The following is a 26,404-nucleotide window of genomic DNA, read 5'->3' on the forward strand; positions in this document are numbered from 1 at the left end:
CTTTTTTTTTTTTGTGGAGAAACCAGGAGAAACTTTGCACCCTGAGCTGGTGCACTGGTGAACTGTGACCGCTTACTTCTACGTGGGTGAGCAGTGTGTGTGCGTGTGTTTGTGGCACCTCCCCGCTCCTCCATAGATCTGGCTTCCCCCTTGTACCTTGCAGGCTGCACCATGTATCCCTCCTGCACCTCCTGGCTACATTAGTTAGAATAGGAGCCCGAGTTTTCCTCCTTAAGCCCGACTCCACCTTGCCTGGTTTGGTTTGGACTCCGGACCGTGCGTCATGCCGGGACACCTGAAGCTCACCTCGGTACCGCTGCAGGACTGCATGGCTCCTTTGTAACTGGATCTACTTTTTATTTTTTATTTTTTTGTAAAGAGGGAGAAGGAGGGCATGCTCTCATCGTCTTTGGAGAACATTTACAAAGAGGAGAAGACAGTAGAAAGACGAGATTGAGCAGCAGCGACAGAAGGAGGGAGAGATAATCTTAGAGATTGTAACTAACTTGTAGATGTTTGATCAGGCTACGACTATGGGCGATGGGAACCACCGCTGTGGACCCAACCCGCTGTGTCCGGACCGGATGGAGGCAAAGTGCCGCGCCGAGATAGGGAGCCGGTCCCCGGTTCAGAGCTCCACCGACACTCCGGGGACATCAGCGTCCACACCGACGTCCTCCAGCGAAGACGGTCACGACAAACTTTTGGGAGTGGACCCTGACTACTGTCGAAGGATATTAGTAAGGGGTAAGTGGTCCAAAATGTAACAAATTAGATTTATTCCGTGCGTAAAAGAGTAATTCTCAAAGTTGGAATCAATGACAGCTGTCAGGATATTAGAGGATATTTTGAGTTAACTATTATTTTATCCACAGTTTTCCCAATTATTGAATGTAGAGTAATAATAATCCAATCATTGGGTTCAGCACAGACACTTTTATCCTTATATATACAGTTTAGGCAATAGAAGAATACTTTAAATGTGCAACTCAATCTCTGCATGTGGGTTTGTTGTTGCTGCTTCCATTAAAAAAAAAATCTTAAAATGTAGCTCCAAAATATAACAGTACTAAAAGTTCACTTACACTGAAGGCTTAAAACTGTCAAACTTGGACTCTTGCTCCCAAACATGACTTGGACCGTGAACAATACAACACCTCTGGATTTAGATGCACTACAAAAAGCTTCTGCAACAATAGGCTACTTTCACTTCCGTAATAGCTAAATGTTTGTGACATCAGACCACACCTTTGAAAAAAATATTCTTAATAAAAAAATAACATTGAAGTTTGATTCTGAGCAGATTATTGTGAGGCTCTGTATCAATTATGGGTAACCTTTGTTGTTTGACAATAGTGGTTTTAAAATAAAATAAATTCATTGTAATAAAAAGATAAATCGCTATTTTATTAATATTATCTCTCTTTTCATACCTGTAATGTATTTGTCGTAAACACATCTCTGTGGCTGATTGTTTGAAACCAGAACTGAGAAAGAAATGAAAACAAAGAAAAATAGTCTGGAGAGAAAAGTGAAGAATAATCAGGTTGAAATTCACCCCTCGAGGCTTGTTGTCTCACCTTATTTAAAAACAAAAGGAGCTGAAATATATCATCATCACCTCTGCTTTACACTTACAAGCTCGGGTTTAGTTGTCAGTGGCTGATTGTCTTTGTGTGCCAACGTTATGTTAATGAACAACAGAATAATATTTAATTCAATAACCCCCTGAGAGTCCACGCCCTCCTGCTGGAGACCAACACTTTCTCAATGAGACTTTAAATAAAGAAAAATCAAGATAAAATCACTGCAGCCATCCTGAAATAATCTGTCATTTTTTTTGTATTTATTTAAAAAAAAATCTATATGAATATAAGCTGCTTTAGTTAAATTAGCTAGCTTAAATTGTTTGTTTAATTTATGCTTGCAGATTAAATTATTAGATATTAAACTGTGCAGAATGTGTGTGAAATGTCTGCAGGGAAACAGAAGCTATAAAATACAAAGACACATGTTTCTATGTGTGAGCAGCAGCAGTAGCTTAGTTAAGTTTATTTCCACTTGGCACATTTATAGTTATTATTTCAGCACGTAGACATTTCATTAACCCAAAGTGAGACAATATAAAAATTTAGAATATATATTTTTTGGGGGGAAGAATTTTCGGTGTGACTCACTGAATTTCCTTCAGGCTGTTAGAAATGCTTTCCAAGAACAAAACACAACAGCAGCTTGCTCGGTTCACGTTCATTCACACAAAGTCCGTTAAGAAAAACACAAGATTAAGTCTCAGGTGATTTTTTTTGTAACATATTTTTTTTGCAGTGAGTAAATCTAAATAGTCTAAATGCTTCCTCAGTGAACTGAATCAATATGTCGGCCTATCACTGGTCGGTTACAGGCGGATGTTGGCTGGTTACTTTTATTTCCTATTGAACGTGAAGCCGTCATGGCTCGAGTAGCAGCAGCAGCTCGTTTAGCTACAGGGAAATGTAAAATTAATATATTACAGTGACCGATTTTTACATAGAAAACGATGCGATACATAAGAGGAGAAATACGAGGAGAAATGTGTGGAGAGACAGAGTGAAAATATATACAACAGCTTCTTTATTCAGGCTCTAGATCAGCTCTAGTAGAAGTTGCTACATGAAGGGATAAATAGAAAATTGTCATTTTTTGGTGTGTTGATTATTAGTAAGCCACTGTTGTTATTACTCAGCCAGCGTTTTATATCATTTACTCTGGTGTGCGTAATTTTTTAACCAACCCAACATTTGAAACTCTACTATTTTTTCTTTTTATATGAGCTAAAAATTGTTAGTAGGCCCACGTTGTCCCCTATGAGTGGTCGCTCTTGTGCTGCACCCCTCGCTGGTTCACGGTTAAAGAAGGAAGTGGCCTCTAGAAGGAGAGAGAGAGGGAAAGAGAGAGAGAGAGAGAGGGAGGGAAAGAGAGAGAGAGAGAGAGAGATGTGAGATCCGCGCTGAGCAAAGCCTGCAGTGTCACTATTTGTTTTTTGAAGCAGAGTCTGGATGCTCTGGTTTGCCGCAGAGAGGCCGGGGTCAGCCAGAGGTCAGCAGGTCTGCTCACAGCTGCTGTGTGCTCCTCTGCTTGCAAATGTTTCCATCACAGACTGAGCTTTTGTTTTTTGTTTTTTGCCCTCCGAGAAAGTTGTAACTGTATGCTTCCTGTGTGTTTGCTCTATTAGTGAAGGTTTAAAGCTTGTTTTGGCGCAGGATCTTATGCTTGCTTGGTGAGACGTTACGCGAAGTTGTTCTACGTGCGTAAAGATGGAGACGCTCGCAGGCATGTTTCAGTGTTTCTTTATGTGGCTCGAGGCCTGTAGGTTAACCAAACACTTCTGTAGAAATGTCTTTTTATATGGTGATTGAACAATTAAATACAGAGGAGAGTGTGCAGTGAGCCTAAGTGGTCAAATTTGTTTTATTAAGTGTTTTTAATTTCACAGTTTTCTTTTACGCACGGTATTTTCTAAGCCCATTCATGTTTTATTGACCTTTTCTTTACCTCGCGTTTATATTCAAGTTGTTTATTATAAGTGGTGACGCAACTTGAAAAAGAGACACTTTAGCTTAAAGAAAATATATCTCACCTCAGTTTTTGCTCCAACCGGAAACCTTCCTATAGAAACAACTGCGGTTCAATCAGTTTTGTTTCATATTTAATTCAGGGATCTTCATATTTTAACGGATTGCATATTTCATGAGTGGAAACCCCGGACAAAGAGCAGATCTTGTCTGACCTGCGCCTCTATTCAATGTGATAAATACGAATAAATATTCAGGTAGCCTATTTTTTTTTTTTTTTTTTTTTTTTTAGACCATTGATATTATAGGTATAAAAAAATATCAGTGTGGGAAGAAATGATTTAGTAACCTCCATATGTGGACTGCAGCCAAATTAAACCAACACATCGTGGTTTTATCTATTTTTATTATTTTTTAGGAATATATTGAGAATATTAGGTTTGGCTTCTGGATACAGGGCGGGGTGTAATGACACACCTTCACTAATATTTTTATTTACTTTAACATTGTGTTTGAATTCCCAAATGTTTTTATTTATTTATTTATTTTTTTAACGTAGTTTGATAATTCATTTTGCAAGCTTTGGAAACCACAAGCAGCCAATTCTTCACCTGATCAGTTCTGGAGGCCACAGGGAGGAGAATATAACACAAATAAAATAAATGCACAATAACAGCAGTAACCTGGAGCCAAACGGGCCTCACTAAAATGAAAGAAGGGCCAAGTAGCCTGTTTATAACAGCAGCTTGTTTCAGGAGCCCAAACACACGCCGTGTTGTTGTTGTGGATGGATAAAGACGCAAAGTCGTATTAGTTGGAATAGAAACAGCCTCGATAGAGAAGCTTCTGATGAGCTATTTGGACTCATTGAAACACACTAAATATCCCAGATTCACTGCTCTGCTTCAAACAGCGTTGAAGAAAATGCAAAAATGAACAATTAAATATTTATTTTAATACTTTATGTGGATCAACGTGTCAAATTTAAGCTTCAGTTAAAGTCTTCTACCTGCTCTGCTTTGTTTAATCGACTTTAATGTGAGTTTCATACATTAAGAATACACGACGCGTTTCCTTTAAGCACTTAAACTGAACCTAGCCTGTCACATGATCACGTGGACTAACATTACGCAGAGGCAGTGCGTGCGCAATTTAGGAGTTATGGAAGCGGATTATAACACACTAGTTCAAATGTTATTTTGCACAAATGTTTAGCCTAATAAAGTAAAGATAGGACTGTTAAGGGATTGACTGTAGACCATGATACCTTGAGGCCTTTTAATAGACACGCAGACTGCCACTAAAACATGAACAGACCTTTTAAATATGTCATTTTCCACATATAGTAGTGACAATAGTGTTAATAGCCTACACGTTTTCCTATATAAACTCTCCTTATGTTAAAAATAACGCTCAACATGAAGCTTGTTTGTCTCACAGACGCTCAGGCGCGCAACCATCCATTAGCCAATAGTCCTGCTTCTAAATATTACATCAGTCTGGCACCTTGTGGGAAGTGATTCATTGCAGCCTATAGGAAGGTGATTTTAACGACTTTTTGCAGCCTTAAACTGCTGAGAAGTGGTTCAATTGAGGGTTTAGTTGAGCCAGACGTGAATAATAATAACAGTATTTAACTTCTGGTTCCAGTTTCCCATCCCTACACATTAACAGGCAGTTTTAATAGTACAGAAAATCCACAAAATCCACACATATGTAGACTATATACAAATAACATAACGCTGCATAGGGTCAAAATAGACACAATACCTATAGGCCTAGAGAATGAATATATTAACCAAGGTAGAGGATAACAGGTGTCCATCTCCTCATAAATAGAGGTATTTTTAGCTGTAGGAGGGCAGTCATGTGTTCCATCACACAGACAAGTCTTTTAGGAGGGTTAGGCTTCATCCAGTTAATAATAATATTTTTTCTTGCAATCATCAACACAGTGTGCATTATATAGCGCTGATCAGTGGTAAACCGGGGTTCAGGTGCTTTGTCCAATAAGAAGAGTAGTGGGTCAGTTCCTAAAATATTCTCCATTTCTTCCTTGATGACTTTCCAGACTTTTCTCCATTTTGGGGCAAAAATATATGAGTCTGTTCCCCTTTCTCTGAGATTTAATGTTTGTTGTTTTTTTGTTTCTGGACAGACGCCAAAGGCACCATCCGGGAGATCGTCCTGCCAAAGGGGCTCGACCTGGACCGGCCCAAACGCACGCGGACCTCCTTCACGGCAGAGCAGCTGTATCGACTGGAGCTCGAGTTTCAGCGGTGCCAGTACGTCGTTGGGCGCGAGCGCACTGAGCTCGCGAGGCAGCTGAATCTCTCCGAAACGCAGGTAGGCCCAAAACTACACCGACACTTTCTGCTGGGGGAAAAACATAAAATAAATCCAAAATAACGAAACAAAAAAACAAATATTCATAAATATTTTAAACAACTAACAGACAAAAGAAATCTTCCACCAAAGAATTTAGCTATTAGGCTAGCACCACAGTTGCTAGGCAACATAGGCCTTTATAGGCCAACATAGGATATTTTGATAATAATTTAGGAGCACATAATGTGTTCTATATAATTATTTTCTGTGCTAGAGTAGGTGCTTTTATTTAGCTTTAGATGTATATTTAAAATGATTTGGCCACAGGTGCGTTTGGAGCCATTAATTGGCTTCTCAGCCAATCAGATGCCAGGAGCGCCACACCACCCCCCGCCCAAAACACAGGCCTATCCTACCTGTCAATCACAGCCTGGTGGTACGGGCATGTTTTTTTAGTTAAAAGTCCAGTCCACATAGGTGGGAACAGAAACTAATACTAAATAAGCACATTATAAAATAATCATCCAAAAATAGGCCCCGAGGGTTATGAGACAATGAATAGTGGCCTAAAGTGAGCCTTTATAAAACGGCCTCAAGTAAGCCTTAAAACTAGAGTGAGGGCCACATCTGCGTGATTAGTCAGTTTATTGATACAGCTCATTTTGCTCCATTTAAACATTTTGTTTAAGACACATTTACAAAAGGAAATATTATTAGAAACACAATTTAAAAGCAAACTATTTATTTCAGGCAAACACACAAACAGCCTGAACCGAAATCTCTCATGATACATTTCAGAAAGGTAGTTTCGTTGTTATTAAGGGCCCATTGAAATAAAACGAGATTACAGTGTAGGCCTACAGGACGCAGAACACACTAATTTCGTCTCTTTGTTCCATTTCGTTCATAATCTGAACTCTTCAGAGAAGGAAAAAACACAACTGTTGTGCATCTTAATTTAGTTTAGAGGCCACCTACACTCAAAGGTAATAATATTAATTTAAATAAAACCCCGTCTGTTAGGCTACATAAATCCTTAGTCCTATTTATTTCAACGAGCTGTTAGCAGCTGTGTGTTTTCATGATGTTACAGTTGTTCAGTATCACAGTCGTTCATTGACACCTCAGCGCGTTTCATTCATCCTGCAGCGCCAAGAGCCCAACCCCTCCGTGTCCATCATGGCCGTCATCATCATCGACACACACACACACACACACACACACACACACACACACACACACACACACACAATGGTGGGAATGTGTGCACACTAGTTATTATTTGAATGTTTCAGGCCCACTTTTAGTTTACTCTCATAATATAGCTTCATAGTTTAGGTGTGCAGGCCTTCAGCAATATAATAAATAGCAATGTATTAAACCTATTGTAGATTTATATCGTTTGTGCTCCATCTTTAACATTTTTGATTCATTGTTAGGCGACCATGCTTGTAAAAAATCATTAAAACTTAGCGTCCAATCCAAGATTGTGTACTGAATAGGCCTTCGAGGGCGAATCCTTGAGCTAAAGTAGAGCTTTAGATTCCTCTGAAAACCGGAAACAGCTTTTTTTCCTTTCTTTTTTTAATCACCAGTGCACTTTACTGCAGGGGTGTTCAAAAAGTAATTTAAGTCAAGAGCAAAAAAAAAAAAAAAAAAAAGCTTTTGTGTGTGTGCATGTGTGCGCACTGACCAAGTAACCCACAAGCAAAGTGGCTACATGTGGACAACATGTTTCAGAAAAAGAAAAAAAAGAAAAAGTAGAGCAATTCATTGACAGCATGATAAAATAATATGTGTCCAAAACGGTACAAAAAGTGTAAGACTACTACCATCACATACTTCATAACGAACCCCTGAAAAGAACAAATACGACCATTTAAAGCAGTGTAAAAATAAAAGTAAGGAGTGATTAAACCTGAAATCTAGCATATTTATTTTAAATTTAGACAAGCAGCAGAATTAATCTCCACTTGTGTAAAAACAACTTGTTGAAAATGGAAAAAAACCTCAAACAGGAACTTTACGCATCATCGCTGTGGGCTGAAGAGTAGTAACATCTAGTGTGTGTGTGTGTGTGTGTGTGTGTGTGTGTGTGTGTGTGTGTGTGTGTGTGTGTGTGTGTGTGTGTGTGTGTGTGTGTGTGTGTGTGTGTGTGTGTGTGTGTGTGTGTGTAGTTTTTGGGAACACAGAGCCACTGTGTTCCTCATTAGTGCTGACACTAGGGGTGTTAATGGGAGGGCCTCGGCTTCCTGCTGCTGCTGAGGAGAAGCCGGGCAGCAGAGGATTGACTGAATGAAGCCGCCTGAAAACAGCCTGACCTTCAACAGAGAACAAAATGTAAATAATAAGAAGTCTCCTCAGTAATGGTGTGAAATATTAAACCCATTGCATTGAAATGTCTTAATGCGTTGTGCTATTGAAGCAGCTTTTAAGAATGATCGAAAGGCTTTTAGTTGGCATTAGCGGAGTTTCCCCCCTCTTTTATTATTATTATCTGCTTTCTATTTGTGGCTTTTGCATGTTTTTAAGCAAATGTACCATTCAAGGCTAATCATGCGAGTTAACAAAAGGAAGCTGGAGGCTCTCAGACTTTTAGGTCCTTTTTTGCTCGAGTTATTTTGGCTGTTTTTCTGGTTTTCAGGTGATAAATGGTGTTTGTTTGGTGTTTTTGTTGCGCGTCTCAAGGTTGGGTTGTTTTTAGGGTTTTCTGACAGTAATGTGATTTTCAGGTTCACATCAAAAAACGCAGGGTTTAAAAGCAGCTCTAATAAAGCAAACAGCGTTTCTATCTATCTATCTATCTATCTATCTATCTATCTATCTATCTATCTATCTATCTATCTATCTATCTATCTATCTATCTATCTATCTATCTAGAACTAAATGTTGGCTAAATCAGTGTATGAAGTTTTGGTTTTGAGCACAAAAGCCTCTAGGCTATTAAAAAAAAGATATTCAGAAATTATATTAAATCAAAATTTATTCTGCTGAAATGTTTTCAAATTTTAATTTCTGTAAAATAAAGTTTTGTCCGCCACTCTAAGGCGCTTTATATAAACCTGTCGCTTTTATTTTTAGGTTAATATCAACTAAACACGGCCAAGTTTGACTTTTCGTTGCACAAAAGCTCAACTAAACTTCTAACAGAAACTTTTCATTTTTAATTGCAAACTAGTGCGTTAAGAAACATACATTAAACTTTAATTAAACTTTTATAAACATGACAGGGCTCTTTATCTGTGACTAAAACAGAAATAATAATTACACTAATATGGGAGGTTGGATCGTTAAGTGTTTTTTAACAATGTTTGGGGATTTGGTCATTGACCCATAGTGTAACTCCAATTAGTTTGGTCAGGTATTCAAACTGATCACGCAATGAGGCAGCAGACTTTGGAAACACACACACACACACACACACACACACACACACACACACACACAAACGCACGGACGCAAAATGCAAAAAAGTGCTCCGATCTCCAAACTATGAAAAAGTTTTGACTATTCAAGAATTAATTTATCTTTACGTTGGATTTTAATGTTAATAGTTAACTGGAGTAATTTCCACAGCAGGATCACTAGCTTGTAATCTGATTAATTATTTACATTATTCTACTCAAATGTGTCGAAAGTGCCTCGCCTAAATGCACAGAATTAAACACAGACCCTGAAAGATGTTTTAAGTATTTAAAAAAAATCTTATCTCTACTCTGACTTGCGTTTTATGTATCTTTTCGTCTTAAAAAAGCTCAAACATGGACTCAGACTGACATTAGCCTTCTGAAACACTCATTATTGTGCGCAATTTCTTCTCCAAAAAAACTTCCGTCCCGTAAAGTCCCGTTTGATCCTTTAAAAATCCTAAATGCGTACATTTAAACCAGGCAGTGTTCATATCCAACATTAATGTCCGTAAATGCTCAAAATACGAAATAATTAAAGAAGCTGATCCACCTGCGGGAAGAAAAATGCCTCCTTTCACCAAAGTTACACTCACAGTCCCGTTATTTAGTTCACTGAGTGCGTTTGTGGATATTTCAGCTTCACTGTGATGTTTTACTGGCTGTTAATTGACGTCTTTTAGTAACTGCAGTAATATGAGGGGTGGGCAGTAACGCGTTACCATAGTAATCCATTACTCCGTCAGAGCTCTCCCTTCATCCCGGCAGGTGGCTCCCAGCTACAGTGTAACATAGCAGGAGGGGGGGGGGCAGTGTGGTGTGTGGGTGGGAGCATCTCTCAAGCACACACACACACACACACACACACACACACACACACACACACACACACACACACACACACACACACACATTCATTTCAGTTCATTTCAGTCATCTTCATCATCAGTTTACTGAGCAGACTTCAGTGTTTTGTGTGAAGGTATGTTTTGGTGGTCTCTGTATGTAAATGAGGAGCATTATTTTTAAAGACTGTTTCATGTCTCATAACTGGAAAAAAAAGTCTGTCAGATTCAGATTTACTTTTTCATCTAAAGATCTTTTTGGCTTTGTTAGACTCTCTCAAAGTTATTATATGAGCATTCTGTAGGCTTTTTAATTCAAATCCTCAGATTAAAAATGCACCAAGCTTATTTCTACAAGCTTTTTTTTTTTTTTTGGATAAGAAAAAGACCAAAACTCTTCACGCTCTCCGCCTTGTCCTGCTCGTTCCAGCCGGTTTAGCCGTGTGAGGTTTCAGGACTCCAGTGCTTTTGCAGCGGTCACTTTAAACTCTTCCACAGCGCTGCCAGTTGAGTGCAGCTGACTCGTACATCACCATTGTATCAGTCCATTGTTGTTTGCAGCCCTTCCATGGAGAAGCTATGGATTTAATGGTCTCTGGTCTGCTTTAAACTGGTTTAATCCTGCAGCAAATGGGAGAGAGAGCTCAGTAATGGTCCTGATGGTTAATCTTTAATGTAAAGCTGGCTGAATGCACAGATGTGTGAAAATATTTGCACGTCTTACCCCTTTATTCATCGTTTTAAAGACACGATGAAACACGATTTTTGGGGTATATTTAGTGATTTTATTTTTATAACAGGATTTTCTGGGGTATATAAAACACCAGAGTTGTTGTAGGACGATGGGTGGAGGAATGCTTTGTATTTAATTAGGAAGGAAACATTTAGTGATTTGGATTTTTGCACATTTTAGGGGTGTTTGGTGGTTTAAAAAAAAGCTGTGTATGATTGTGATTTTAATGAGCAAACACAATTAAAATAGCTAAATATTAGATGTGGTTGTGATTATGCATGTAAACACACACACACAGACACACATACACATACACACACACACACACACACACACACACACAGATTTCACAAAGTGGTTCAACTTTGCTGTTTGCATGTGTGCTTTTAGCCTTCGTGTTGCATCTGACTTTACTTCCCATGAGTTTAAAATCGAGATCCTGCTACTGTAGAGATTTAGTGTTCGTATTTGAATGTACGGTGTGTGTGTGTGTGTGTGTGTGTGACTGTTTTCCATGTGATTGAGTTTCATTTGAGCCGGTTTCATGTTGGGGCTCAAGGGTTTGTGCTCACACAGAGTCGAGCTCCCGTGGAGAGCTTTAAAACACGGATAGAGGGCTCTAAGACACTTTCATTTTCATCCCTGTGAACATAGTGTGGCTCTTTTTTTGGTTTTGTTTAGTTTGCTGTCAGGTCAAAGTGTAGAAATATTTCCAAGAGGACGAGGAGACGATCAGCAGCTCCACAATGTGTCTGTGAAGGTGTTGCTGTGATCTCACCCTTTAGAAATGAAAGATAACAGGAACACTAGTTGAAATTCGTGCTAGTTTATTGTCTGAAATCAAGATTTTGAGCAACTGCTGAACTTAGATACATATATAAATGTTCCTGGTTCACAGTTGTTTTGATGTTTTTGGGCTGACAGTCAAAGAAAAGTGCCAAATAAAGTTTATATAAAGAGAGCGTACTGTAGCCTGCAGGGACACATGTCAGGACAGCCAGTGCAGCAGTGATCTTTACTAATATAGCTGTTGAAAACATGTTTGGTTAGCGTACTCACACACTTGATATGACTACTACCCTACGACAGGTGTGCAAGTCATCTGAGATCAGTGTCACACTTCCTCTCTCTCGCCGCGCCGCTGTCTTTTCTCTCGGACAGACAACTTCTCCATACCAAACAGCCTCAAGCACAGTTTAGTGGAAGCTGAAAAAACCCTTCAGACAATATTACATGTCACTGTCTTGTATTTTTTGCTCTCCCTCCACGATGTTACAGGGAGGTCAAAGGTCAGGGTTGGGCACAGAGACCCACCCCAAAGAACCTAGAAAGACCAGACCCTGCTGGCCTTTATGTAACCTCTTATGAAATCTAAAAAAGTGTATCATCTCCATGTTAACTAGTTACGCCTGATAGTGCAACTAGTTATAAATACATTTGAATAATATGATACCGTGTTTTAGTGGTGAGTACAAACACACTTTTAGATTGGTTGATCATTATAAGGCAAACAGCTGCCAGTATGAAGAGAAAACTGAAATGTAAAAACAGAAATACTCTATTTAATGCCACATACTGTAGAACATTATAACTAAATATACCCTGTACTGGATCCCCAATTACACATCAATCTCTGTTTCCCTCTGCAGGCTGATGATAGAGGAGACGACAAGTTGTATGTACAGTATGTGTGTGTGTGTGTCTGCATACACTGAATGTCCTCGTTGTCTGTATTGTTCTCCATGACGGTCCAGACAGACGGTGTCTGGCCACTTGTCTGGGGCGTAGAGGACCCGGCCATGACGTATAGCCGTGCAGATGTAGCAGAGAGGCGGCCGCACAGTACGGGGATTGTCCAAACACTCAGAATAGAGAAAGAGATAGGAAGGGAGACAGACAGACACACACTCGCTGCCTTTGTGCTTTCACTTTCAGTAGAAATGTTTGGGCTTCGTGTTGTCGTGTTCGTGTCACTCTTTCCTTTTTACTCTGCGGTGAGCATCATCCTCGGAACGGGAACTTTCGTGACTCGGTGATGGTCGGAAAGAAACCTGTGAGGCCTCTGATTATCTAATCAGTTGATTAGATAATCAGAAAAAAACATAATAGCAATTAAGTCTTAGTTGCCTTTGACCCCAATCACTGTTTGGATTGAATTGACAGCTTCTGGCAGAGTCAAGTGTTTGTGTGTGTGTGTGTGTGTGTGTGTGTGTGTACATACATACGTGTGTGTGTGTTTGTGTGTATCTGTGAGATGCTAAGGATGGTGTAATTTTCTAAGCATATGGAGGACCATGTAATCCTTCAAGTGATTGGATACAAGAGGTTTTCACGTTTCTTATTCATCCTTCCTCTCTCTCTCTCTAACTCACACACACTTACACATTCACACACACAAACACACACACACACACACACACACACACACACACGTCTGACCCCAACTTGCCAGACGAGTCAGTGTGGTCAAAGGTTATCCATGCAGCCACTTTGTGTCATATACCAGGCAAATGTGTAATGCAATTAATCAGGCGGATTACCTGAGTGGGAGCTTACAGGCACCTGCTAGTGGGAAGGGAACGCTGAGTCCGCACCGTGTGTTTATGCAAGTCCATTTTATTTATGAAGTTCAATATCATACATTTGCCTTAAAGAGCTTTACAATCTGTGAAGCACATGACAACTCAGTTTGGATAAGGAAAAATAAATGTCATTGTTGGTTACGTCAGGGTTACTGGGCGTCATGAGGCTGCGTGAGAAAGACCCAACACTTTTTCTTTTTTGTTTTATTGCCGAAGGAGATTCAAGTCACTGTTGGGTGACACGCAAGCAAAGTCATGAACCACATTCAAACCCCTGCTAGGTTTTAATGACTTGGTGCAGCACGTTGCTCACTAGTGTGGCAGTATGTGAAGGGAGGTGGTAACAGTTTGTTTTCTAAACCTGGAGGTGTTCGCCCGGGTGGGGAGAGTGCGATGAATGGACGGAGGACGGAAGGAAGGGGCAGAGAGAGAGAGAGAGAGAGAGAGAGAGGGATGAGAAAGTTGGAGACGTGCAGTTTGTGAGATATTTGTTTATTTTGTGATTTGCTCTCTTTCATCTCAGTACCGGCCCTCTTCAGTTTGGATATGCGTGCATACTCCTATTTGCCTCATAACAGTCCCAAGTGCTTTTGTGCTAAGGAGGATTAGGCAGCCATATCTACCAGCGATTCTATAAGACGGGGTTAACCCCTGGCTGAACCTGGCTGGACATGTGCTGCAGCGACGGAGGACCAGATCAGGTTTATTCAGACAGGTTGGGGAGGTTTCCAGGTTCAAGAGGTCAAACAAAATGTGATGTTTGCGATGATGAAATCTCCACAGGTTAAAAGGGCACAGTGTAAGACGATACAAGACGGATTGGAAGTGTGAGGTTGGAGGCGGTGAGACGAGGAGGGAGGGAGGGAGGAAGAGGAGGGAGGAAGATGGTAGTCAGGGCGGCGGAGGTGCACAGGATGAAGAGTTCAGCAGGAGGAAGAGGAGATATCATGTGTTTTTTTGCTGCAGGGGACGCTCATATCAAATCTAGATGTGTTTGCACAAGCAGGCGTTCAAAGTGAGGAGGGATGGAGGAGTGGAGTGATAGTGACTCATTTTGATCTATGGTTTCGTAATCGTAAAAGCTGATGTCAATTTTGTCCATTTTAAATTCTTGACTAAAATGCTTTCTCAGCTGGAGGAGAAATAGCTGGAGGGAGCTCAGGAAGAACACTGATCCAGCACACATACGTGGTGTCACTGTAATGATGATGTCAGATGATATTATTTTGCCATTATTTCAGAAGTTGTATTTATGCCAAAGTTTATTTTCTATCTGCAAAGAACCTGATTAGTCTCATTTAACCCAGATATAAGAAAGTCATGTTTTATTTGTATGATTATTTTATTATTGCTTCATAATGGCAACTTGAAAATGTGACACAGGCAGGTAAGTAACAAACACTAAAGAGAAACGTGACGGAGTATCTTTAGGAGGGTTTTTTCAAATGGTAATTGAATTGTTTGATCTAATAAGGAGAGATAAACTGCTCCAGTTTTTAAGATGGAGAATGAGTCTCTCTTAATTTCGAAACACTTGTGAGAGTTTTAAAATCACTACTGAGTTAATTAACGCAGAAATTGTTATGCTTCAGTAAACTTTGGAACAAATTTGGCCTGAGTAAACATGTTTTATCCAAATACCTACAGCCAAAAATAGTTCAAATATGTGTTTTTGACAAGCTGAAAAACTTCTCAGTGATTGGATTCAACAAAATAAAACAGATTTTAGACGAATAATTGAACCTTTTCCACCCCATGTTTTCGGAGCTTAATGTTCCCATTTCTTTAGAGTTATTGATCCTCCAAATGAACTTCCTAAACTGCAGATTTAAAACAGTAGGCCATTATTTGTACAGTTTTTATTCTAAAAGCTGATCGTTTTAATTGTGAATAATTGATGCTGGTATCATTTATATAATCTGATGATCTTTTTTTGGTTGTCCACTCGTCCGTCACAGACAGTACAGCTTGAACAGACAGCTCAGTTGCCATTGGTCCATTACATTACATATAGTTGAGTATCCACTGGTCCGTTACATACAGTTCAATAGCGTACTGGTCCGCCTGGTACAATCTCCATGTAAAAGGGTTTTCATTGTGTGCTGCGGCTCATCACATGCCTGGGATCAAGGGGGTCTGAACAGGGTCACAGTGGGAGCACCGAGCTGCTGGAAGGGTCATGGAAAGTGTGAAAGACGGTCACCAAGCGTCCTTCTTAAAGACTTTACCGTCACAATCCTTCATTTCACTTTGCATTACGGGCATTATGCGGTCAGGCAGGCAGGAGAGTGCCGTTTTATCACTTAGATGTTTTAGTTAATGCTTTCCATTGTCGTAGCTTAGCTCACTTCAGCTTTATTGCATCACAGTAAAGCTGGGATGTAAAGTGATTAAAACACAGTACTAGAAATACAGCGAGGACAAACAGTGGAGTATACAAACAAAAACAAAAAAAAACCACACATCCTCTTTCTTCCTTTTCTTCTCCTCTTTAAGTTGACTTGGTGTCATGTTGGGACGTGGCAGAGCTTAGCTGATTTATTGAACACACACACATATAGATGCCCAGTTTATCGGTACATTGGGTCTTGATCTGGCTTAACCTTTCTACCTCTAGCCCAGTTTGCCTGTCGCTTTGTTTGCAGCTGTCTAGAATCACAGAGCGGGTCTCTGATTGGCTGACCTCTGCCCGACTGGCCTGTGCATTCATGCGTACCAGTCTGATCATCTCTCTCTGACCTTGTAAATTTACGACACCCTGCATATGTATGTTTGCCCCCCCATCGTTTTCATTTCCATGCCCTATACCTCGCCTTTTGTTGTCCGGCCCCCTCGTGTCCCACCTCTGTCTTTTCATGACCCGTCTCGTGCCCACTGCACTCATGATTTCTGGCTGCTTCTTTCTTCCTCTTCTGCTCCCTTTTATTTTTTATTTTTTTTAAAAAGAGCATCTTGCTTCCTTATTTCCACTTGCAGATAGTAGTGGGGCGGGACATAAAACAGGGAGGGATATTTAAAATGATAAACAGTGAAATAAAAAGCCAGTTTATTTAACTGGAGGTGCAGCATTGTCAGTTTTATGAATAATTATTAAGTGGGGAAACAATTCAAGATTTTTTTTTCATTTTTAAATGTTTAAAATGTGTTTTTGTCTTTTCTGGAGACACTAATAGACACGTAGACTCCTGTAATCATCAGATAGCAATTAAGTGAGTAAACAACCTTTTATTTCTATTACATCAACAAAACCACGGCTACAAAATGCTGCATACATGGAAATAAAAATACAGACAGAATTAAACCATAATTAAATACAAACTATGGTAAACCATTTTGGTAATAAATCGAAAATAGATTTTAAAAAGCTTTAGCAGCATTTGGATGTGAGACCTGGGGAGGCTCAGTGCAAGATAATATGTTAAAATACCAGAAATATTTAAAGAAGCCAAACCATGGAGAACTTAAAAATGTAAAAGTAATGAAAAAGTACTTAAACTTAACTGTAAGCAATAGTATCAGTTTAATTGCTACATGAATCCTGATATATTTCTGAACTCTTCCTCTAAATATACAAATAATTAAACATTTTTCTGTTATCTGTGTAATTCCCTTTACTTACCTTCAATTACTTATCTTAAATCACAATTTCTTGATGTGCATGTGTGTTTTTTTTCTCACATGTTCGTATTAAAATCTACTTTAGCATGTTGTATTCTGTGCTTATTATAAAAAGGTTTTGTTACCAACTTTTTAGTTGCATTTTACACAATTTGCATGCTTTAAACAACTGAACCACTGATGAAAAGTACCACAAAAGTAATAAAAGGGTAAGAAAAAGGCAAAAAGAGAGGGAAAATATTCACATGCACCCTTTTTTGCCCCTCGTTAAGGTTCAGGTTAATTGTAATTATTTAAAAGCAAAATGAAATTTGAAATTGAAATATTTTAAATAACAATAGAATAAAAATATTATAGGAAATAAGAAAAAGAAAGAAAAAAATGGGAAAATATAAAGTTATGCAGATACTTACATATATGTACAGTATATATCTTATATATTATTTTATATAGACACTCCTGCTGCTTTGCAATATCCTTTTTTAACTTGAAGTGTTACTAGTCAAACATTTGGATTTTTGGTTATATGTAAAAAGTTCTTCAGGTTAAAATTGAGTAATTTAGTTGCAGTGTTAAAAGGCAAGTCTGGGGATATTCTTAATTTTTCTTTTTGTTAACAAAACCAATAAAAAGACCAAAACCAACAATGAATTTATTTGAAAAACAAACAAACTTATTTCTCTGTGCCATAGAAGTCAATTGTTGTCCAAAAGCTATAAACATAATTTAAATGATAATAATTAAGCAGCAGTGTTGCATGGCATGTTCCTTCATTGCAGCGTGGGCACTGTAGTTTATTTAGAGTTGATGACTGTGCTGCTGAAAATACCACTAAAGCACCAAATGTGGATTAATCCGCAGCTGAAAATAGTCCCCGAACAAAAGCACAAATTACGTGTGTTTTAAGTAACATTTGCTTAAAACTACAGAGCCCAGATGTTTAAGGAAGATACTTAACATTTTAAAATTCATGACACCATCTTTAGTAGGAACCAATGAGCCCCGGAAAGTATTGAGAGACGGACCAGCCTTATCCTTTAATGGAAGCTGTGTCTTTGTCATTAAGGACATTTGTGATTGTTCTCAATGATGTAATGATCTAATGGATGCTTGACTTTAAAAAAACCCCACTAAAACGCACATTAATAGTAATAATAGGAGTTAATAAGGTGAAGACATTATATAAATTAAACTTCCTGTTGATATCTTGCTCATTACTTACCACGTCTACATTTCCACCAGTCTCTGTGTTGCCCTCCTCACCTGGGCTCTAACCCTGCCCCGGCCTTGCCCCCGGCCTCGCCACGGCCTTGCCACGCTAGGCCTGAGTGCGGCAGGGCGGGGTGCAGAGGGCGAGGCCGGGGCAAATGCAGGTCAGGCCAGATCCAGATCTCCCTTGGTAATCTCTGCCCCAGCTTTGAACCCTGGATCCCATTAAAAAGGATTTACATCCAATAGTGTAGATGTACCAAAGGCAGCTTTGTTTTCTTCTCCTCTCATCATTTTCCCTCTCTAATAAAATCCCTGTAAAACACCAGCATGCTTTTTTTTTTTCCCCCCCTCCCAACGCAATGGATAGGAGGGCTGTGATGTGAGCAGCCACACCCACAGCACGGGCATGAAGGGAAACGATTGGTTGGGAGTTTCATCCGTAGTAAAAGCCTTTTATGGGATGTGGGTGTTTTGGCAAGTGGCGGCGCATGAGTACAATGAGGAGAGAGATCTTAGAGAGGCAGTGTGTGAGCTAACAAGGAAGACGGAGAAGCGGCAACACACACACACATCACTTTAGCGGCTCATCCCACACTCATGTCATCCCTCCCTCCCTCTATCCCTCCATCTCCTCCTCTTATCTCCCTCTGTGCCTCTTTCTGGTCTTTGCTGTAAGACTCGTTGGCATCAGTATTTCCCCTCTGAGCTGTGGGATCGTCTCCTATCCCATTATTTGCATCGTGGTCAGTAGCTAGAACTATGATCTCACTTGCCCCGGCTGCATGTTGAGCTTTGCTTAACCCTAACAGTGCAGTGACACTGTAGATAACCTCTGGCTTGGCCTTTTCACCTCCACACAGTCACCACAGAGGTTTGGCTTCTAACTCATGACACTCAATTAGGCTCCTTCTCAGACTGACTAATGGTGTTTTAGGAGATGTACTGTAAGGTAACTGATGCTAGCTGCATGAAGGTGACTGTGTTAACACGCTACAGACTAGAGTTGAATAAAAGATGTGAACTGGTGCTCTTCATCCGAGCCCTGATATATTCCAGTGCCTCACAGCAACCAGCATTAGATGAGTGTTTATTTGTTGTACTCGGTTTAGTTGCTCCAACATCAGCACAGGATCCAAGGGAATTACCTCTGGATGCCAAAGTTAAGTAGTGCATGTTTTATGTAGTGAGGCGTAGAGAATAATGGTGCAGGGGTCGAGGAGGTGGATCAGTGTCATATTCTCATGCAAGAGACCAGATTTCGCCCCATCACAGAGCTGCAACTAATACTCACTCTTTTTTTAATTAATTGTAACTGTAACCCCATCACCCCATCTTTACCCTTATTATTTATTGACATACCTACAAGCAAAGATTTTTAAAAACTACATTGAATGTAAATCTGGTTTTATGCAGAATCACTGAATACTTTCTTTCTTTGTCTGGTGATAAAGTTACCCAGAAGTTAAGATCTCTCTCTAAAAATGTAACAAGTTTGAAACGTTTTAATAAGTTTAATCTGCATAAATAAAGACAAAAAAGGCTTAAACTTAATAAGAGTCATTTTGCACCAGAGGCTCATTTCTAGTAACTTCAGTAATCAGATCATCAAAACCAGTTGCAATGTCCAAGCCTCTCTGCACAATGTGGTTTTGATATTAATGGGCACTGCTACATTGTTATATGTGTTGGGTTGGTTGTAAGGGTTAGTGTGTGAGTGTGTGAGTGTTTCTTAAGGACGTGTTCATTGAGAAGCGTCCATTATTGTTCTGCAGACTCCATCAAACACAGTGAATCTGCTTCTTTTGTTAGACACTTTCTCCCAACTTTCTTTGTCCACAACTTAAAAGAAAGCATAACTTCATGTTCAAACATTTGCTGCTGAAATGTGTCTAGACAATCATTATCCACCTTGAAACTATAAATGGGATGTTTCTGCTTCAAGGTGGATGTATATCGTAACCAGCAGACGACAAGGTGCTCAGGGATGCTGCTTTTAAAGTATTTTGGGGTATTTGTTGAAGGGTACAGTAGGGAGCTGATGGTAAATAACGGGGGACTGAGAGGTGGGAGGTGGGAGGTGAGGGAAGACATGTAACAAATCCACAGCTGGACTTGAAGTGGAGACACTGAAATTTTGTGCTCAGCGTCTTAAACACGTAGGCCACCAGGATGCTCGGTGGGAGGGTGTTGTTTCTTAAATCAAGTCAAATTCAAGTGAAAGTCTCCTGCAAAGCAAAAATCCTGCTTGAAGGGTTTTATCTTTTATTTTTTTTAGGTCTTTTCTCCTCAAATTCAGTATTTAGTTATAACTGTAAAAAGTGTTAAGTGTAAGAGCAGGTTGATATGAAACCACGGCAACTAACTCACATTGTGTTTGATTGATTTGGTTGTATCATGCATAATTGGGACCCTAAATTATTTTATCCATTTACAACTGTTGTCAAAGGATCTTAACACCCAAGGGTCCACTATCAAAGCAGTTTGGATGACTTCTCTATGAATTCATGTGTTTTCTGATGCAGTCCTGCTCTTTTTGCATTGTATCTTCTTCCAAACTTTATACATGTACTCATTCAAATTCAAACTCACTCAAATTAAAGCAACATTATGCAGATATTTTACCTTAAAATAACAGCTTTAAAATCATTTGATGGTTCGCTGACTTGTAGGGAAAACGGCGCCTCTTTCACATTATGTAACTTGAGTTGAGCAGGTACAATCACCCATGAGAAATGATTGTAACTCCAGTTCAATGAGTACGTACGTAGGTGATATGTAGCTCGCCTGATGAGCCATTCAGTATGTTATTATATCGTTATCAACACAACTAAGATACCCACTAGTAGCCCCTGCACTGATGACGTGGATCACAGTGCATCCTAACGCTAGTCAGTACCGCTAGCTGTTAGCAACTAGCAACTAGCACACAGCGGCTATGGCTTCAAATGAAACTAAAGAAAATGCATAGGTGCACTTGACAGATCCGTGGTCGCCCCATTGTCAGCAGAATTAAATGCAGCGTCCTGTAATTGCCACTTGTAGTAACAGAGGCCGCCCTGACTGCTGCTGCTGCTGCTCAGGAGATGTTACATAGTCTTACTTTACATTAAGCCACCAAGTGTTTACAGGCTTATACGTTTCTGCTGTTACGAGAGTTTCCTTATAAGTCATCTTCTTCCAATCCCCACTTATCAGGGATTAGATTTGGATTTCTAGGAAAAAATTGAGGTTGACAGATATTGGGTTGTGTGTGCATATAACTTTCTATATAACCACCATACACAACACACGATAAACAGAAAGAGATAAATGTTTTTGTTATGTGGTGGGACACTTTCGATTGTCTTTGATTGCAGCTTCCAGTGCCTTCCACACTTCCACCAACTCTTTAGCAACACTTTTCTTCCTGCATTAGGAAACTTGGAGGACAATAAATAGATAAATGTGAGGAAAACAGCCACCAGGATACATTAAGCAGATTATTGAGGCTGCTTTAATTTGCTGGTAGAATGTTTAAGCTTGTAAATTATAGCTGAATCAATTGAATTTAAATTCATATTCAATGAACAGCTATTTATGAAGCAAACATTTTCTTTTTCCAGCTTCTCAATGTGAAGTGATCATTGTAAACTGAACATTGGCTTTTCGTCTGTTGGTCATTAAGGTTCAATACTTTCTGACATTTATTGGAGATTAACACACTAATTAAACAAAGAATTCTTCCTTTTTTCCTCAGTAAAAATGATAATGAATAATAAGTTTTGCTCAATCACTAGTGATTCTGCAGTTATGTCATTGCATTCCTGTCTTATATCTGAAGGAACATCACAGGTCGAGGAAATGGAAGAATAGGTCATAAAACTTTACCAAACTTGTTTCTGATCTAATTTTCCATTTTTATCATTAACTTTGATCTTTGTGTCACAAAAATATTTGATTTAAAGTCTCACCAATGACAAAAGCTGAAGACATTGAATTACCCGGCACCCTGCATGCCACTTAGTGAGGGGTAGTTAGTCGGTAGGTAAACACGGAGCGAACTGAAACTCGGTCAGGATCGTATGCATTTTTCATGTGTGCGATTCCTCTCAGCGGTGGCTCTCCGTGCAGCGATCTCCTGTGACCTCACTGTGCCCTCCAATCAACATCCCACCCAGCCCCAACGTTTCCACACGCTATACATTAAAGCTGTGCTGCAGTGCATCAATTAACCATTGCGGACAAGGATAGAAAGAGTTCACCAAGCTTTGCTCAATCTGCTGCTGTGGTGTAATGGACCGTGACGTCCAAATCCAACGTTTGCTGCCGTGAGATTCAGGTGTTGGTGGTGATAATGATCACTATTATGATGAGTTTGTGGAGAGTTTTTTCACCTTCTATTTTTTTCTCTGCAGCCAATAAAATCTGATTTGTGGTTTTCATTCTTTGTCTCATCTGTTCTTCATTTCCTGAGGCTGCATTTCAGTTTTTTTCATATCCATGATATCTTTCTGGGTCTCTAGCGTGATTATTTCCTCTCTGCTGTTTGGCTCTGATGTCTCTGCCCTTCCCCATATGTACATTTCTGGCCTGTTAGAGCCATCAAGTGTGAGAGGAAGCAAAGTGGGATCAACTGTGATCAAATGTGCGGAGAAAAACAACACAGTTGATCCAATGGCTGGTGCCAGGGGATTACAGCATCTCTGCTTGTTCGGCACGGATTTTGCGTGTATGACTGGTTTTACTGCTAAGGTGTTGCGTGCTCTCACTGCTCACAAACGTGAGCGCACAGAACATGCTACAACATAGACATGCATCAACCCGAGGTCACAAAGAAGGCAGTCACACACGCGTGGAGCCTTTCAATATTTGTGCATGTAAAGGAAGCAGGGCATAACATCAGGATAGGAACAAGGGAGGATCTGTCAGGTTCATGTTTCTGCATGTTGGAGATCAGTGAACTCTGTTTTGAGGTTCACTACAATCACAAAATATACAAAAGTGGCATAAAATGTGGCTTTTTAATGACATAAAGTACATATATATCTTTCACCTCTGAATTTACTGACAAAGTATTTGCATGTGACAAAAGAAAACGAAAATGTGAACATATGTCATCATCTTATCTTTCTTCCTGGTTGTGTCGCCGCAGGTCAAGGTGTGGTTCCAAAATCGACGGACCAAACAGAAGAAGGACACCACCAAGGACTCAGACAAACGCTCCTCGTCCTCGTCCGAATCGTTGGCCACCTGCAACATCCTGCGCCTCCTGGAGCAGGGGCGCCTCCTGTCGGGCCCCGTCCCGCCACCAAACCCTCTCCTTGGGCCTCCTCACCCGGCAAACGGCTCCCTGCTGGGCAGCCCTGGCGGAGGCTCCTCCAACTCCCCTGGCATCAGCAGCAACACTCCTCCCAGCTCCCTACCAGGTGGGACTTTTGGGCTGTCGCTGCCCTCGCTGGGCGCCACTCCGCCCTCACCACGGCTGGGCGTTCCTCCACCGCACTCCCTCTGCTTCTCCATGCCTCTGCTCGGGGGCGCACATCATGAACTGACATCCGCCTACGGCTGCGGGTCCTCTGCTTTTGAGCCGTACATGCGGCTGGACAGGAAGGAGTCAGATCTTGGTGGGAAGAAGACGGTTTCTTAAGTGACATGTCCCTATTTTAGGACACCAGGGGACTCGGAGTTGTATTTGTAAGAGCTTTTTCTCACCCTGCTGTCCTTTTTGACTCTTGAGTGTCTGATGAGGCTGCAGAAGGGGGACAGACTGCACCTCGGATCAAGAGAAATGTGAAAAAGGAAAAGACCAAGAGGCTTTCCTTGTGGCACCATTTTGTGTAACAGCACTGTTTAGCACACTGACACAAAATGGTGAAAAGGACGTGATGTGACAGAGAGTGATGATACCACTCTCCCACATAAAAAAAAAAAAACTTGTGAATTTTTTGCAACAATGCCGTGTGTGTATGTTGAGTGAACCCTGACAGACAGATGTTTTTATTGCCACTCTCTTCGCAGTGGTTTTAAGTGACTCTTCACTTTTGTCCAGTGAGTTTGTGTGTGTGTGGTTTCTCTCTATACAGGCCTTCATTTACTGTTCAGGAAAAAAAAGAAAAACTTGACATGGATAGTTCAGACTCAATCAGTGTCTGAATCAGCGGTACTTCAAAAAGAGCAGTTTGTACACATTTCAGTACATATTCCCGTTTCCAGTGGCCATGTTTGATTTTAGTTAATGTGCTATCACAATATGGAAGAAACACTGAAAAAAAAAAAAAAGAATCGTAGCATTTTAATATCAGTCTGTTTGGTGTCCAGCAGTAGTTTTTGTAAATTCTTTATGTTTGTGTATAAAATAATATGTGGTAGAATCTGGACGAATGGTGCAAAAACATCACATATCTAGATCCAATAGTTTAATATAAAAGAACATGCGAAGAAGAACAATAGTTGCGTGAGAAAGCTGGTTAGACTCTGCCAAAGCGTTTATGGATTAAGCTTTGGAGACGCTACACTCGTGTCCTCCAATCACTGCAGCAAGTCAAGGTCAGGCTAAGAGAAATTACTTTTGAACCCAGATTAACTCTTCAATCCTCACAGATGTCACACTTTCCCTTTGTGTAATTGTCTAAAAGACACTCCTGTACTAAATCAGACTCAAAGAAAGAAGAGTTTTGAAAGAAGTTTGTGTTTAGGAACCAAAATTGTGAAATGAAAGAGTTGTTGTGCTCATCACGGAGCCTGTTGGTCTCCATCCAAACACTCAGCCCAGAGTTGTTCTGTTTTTATCAGTGTAGTTAGGACTTACATGACGAGCCGTAGCTGCTTCATCCAGTATTTAGATTTTTCATCTTTAAAAAAAAAAAAAAAAAAAAAGTATTATTTGCAGCAACATCACCACGACAGATATCAAATGTACTGTTTCATCCGATCATATCTATAATCGCAAGACCTCTCAATGCATTTCACACTGGGAACGTTTACTGTCTGCAGGATCCTTCAGACGCAGGAACCTGCAGCATCACGTGTGGAAACTTGTCTTGAGTTTGAAGCTTTTTAAGGGTTGTTTATGTGTCTTGAAAATTGTATTTTGTGTTTGCTCCGTGTTTCCCTTCATGTGTTACGATGGCTCGCCCTCCTGTGAGACTTTACCTCGGCCCGTCTTAAACGAAATGATTTCCTCTGCTTGTCCCTCATTGAAAGCACTTTATGTTTGTAGGTCTATATACACCCTCTCATTTCTCCCTTTTTATATATATATATATATATAAATATATATTTAGCAGTTTCATGAACTTCTCATTGAAAACCTCCACAGTTTAAAAAGTTCTTAGTAGTAACAGTCAGGGTTTAGTCAGTTATGTCCAAATAAAGTGAAGCTTCCTTTCAGATACATTTTTAATTGGCTTATTTGAACCTAAATTGACCCCAACACCTGGAAACAGCCCACTTTGAGCCACACATGAAAACATATGAGAAAACATATGTTAAATGTATGCAGGGCAGCATTAAAGAAGAAAAAAGAAGGATCAGCTGTAGTATTTTTTTCTTCCTTGTATGATGCCATTTTTCCAGGTTTTCTTCGCACCCAAAGAAAATATAAACTCACCTGCAAGAACCTGCAATTCGTAGCCATTTGCCCTCAATTTGTACGAGTCAGATGAGTTATTGCCCCCTTTTCCTAACTTGTGTCTCTCGTCTGTTTGGCGCTTCTCATTTTCACCTCTTATTTTTCCCATGTATCTATTCATGTCCAGGTTTCTTCTCATTGTGAGGCGTAATGCGTTTTTCCGATCCCTTTCTCTCACGCTCGGTGAAGGTGACTCGACACCTATTAAAAACAGACACTCCCATGACATCAATTTAAAAAGGCGCCTATGAGTCAAGGCCAGGCAGATTTCCAGCTGCAGATGAATTTCTGGTGGAGTGCATGAAAAGGTTTTGAACTAAAGAATGACCTCAGCCTATGAAAACTCCCCGTCTGCCGGCTCACTGGGCCTTTTTGCACCCGTGTAGCTCCGACTGGTAGCTAGTGATTTGTTGTTGTTGTGTTCAGACCCCGGCAGTGTTGCAAAAACGCCTGTTATCTCCTCACGGCTCTTTGCAGCGGTGCACCTCTTCTGTTGTTGAACACTGTATTATTTTCTAT

The 26,404-nt window shown here is 40.1% G+C and overlaps 2 protein-coding genes across 2 annotated transcripts in view; one reads left to right on the plus strand and one right to left on the minus strand.

Moving 5' to 3' along the window:
* Nucleotides 1-512: 512 nt before the first annotated feature.
* Nucleotides 513-23,902, plus strand: vax2 (ventral anterior homeobox 2). Its single transcript, XM_053343541.1, has 3 exons — nucleotides 513-747; nucleotides 5,710-5,897; nucleotides 23,408-23,902. Exons 1-3 carry the CDS (start codon nucleotides 513-515, stop codon nucleotides 23,900-23,902), a joined length of 918 nt encoding a protein of 305 aa, XP_053199516.1.
* clcn3 (chloride channel 3) overlaps nucleotides 3,103-26,404 on the minus strand; it is a 248,766-nt gene continuing 225,464 nt past the window's right edge. The window contains exon 15 of the mRNA XM_053343551.1: nucleotides 3,103-3,113. The gene's annotated coding sequence lies outside the window, so the exon portion shown is untranslated. The remainder of the gene's footprint in view (nucleotides 3,114-26,404) is intronic.

This window comes from Scomber japonicus, chromosome 22 (assembly GCF_027409825.1).
Source record: "Scomber japonicus isolate fScoJap1 chromosome 22, fScoJap1.pri, whole genome shotgun sequence".
NCBI lineage: Eukaryota > Metazoa > Chordata > Actinopteri > Scombriformes > Scombridae > Scomber > Scomber japonicus.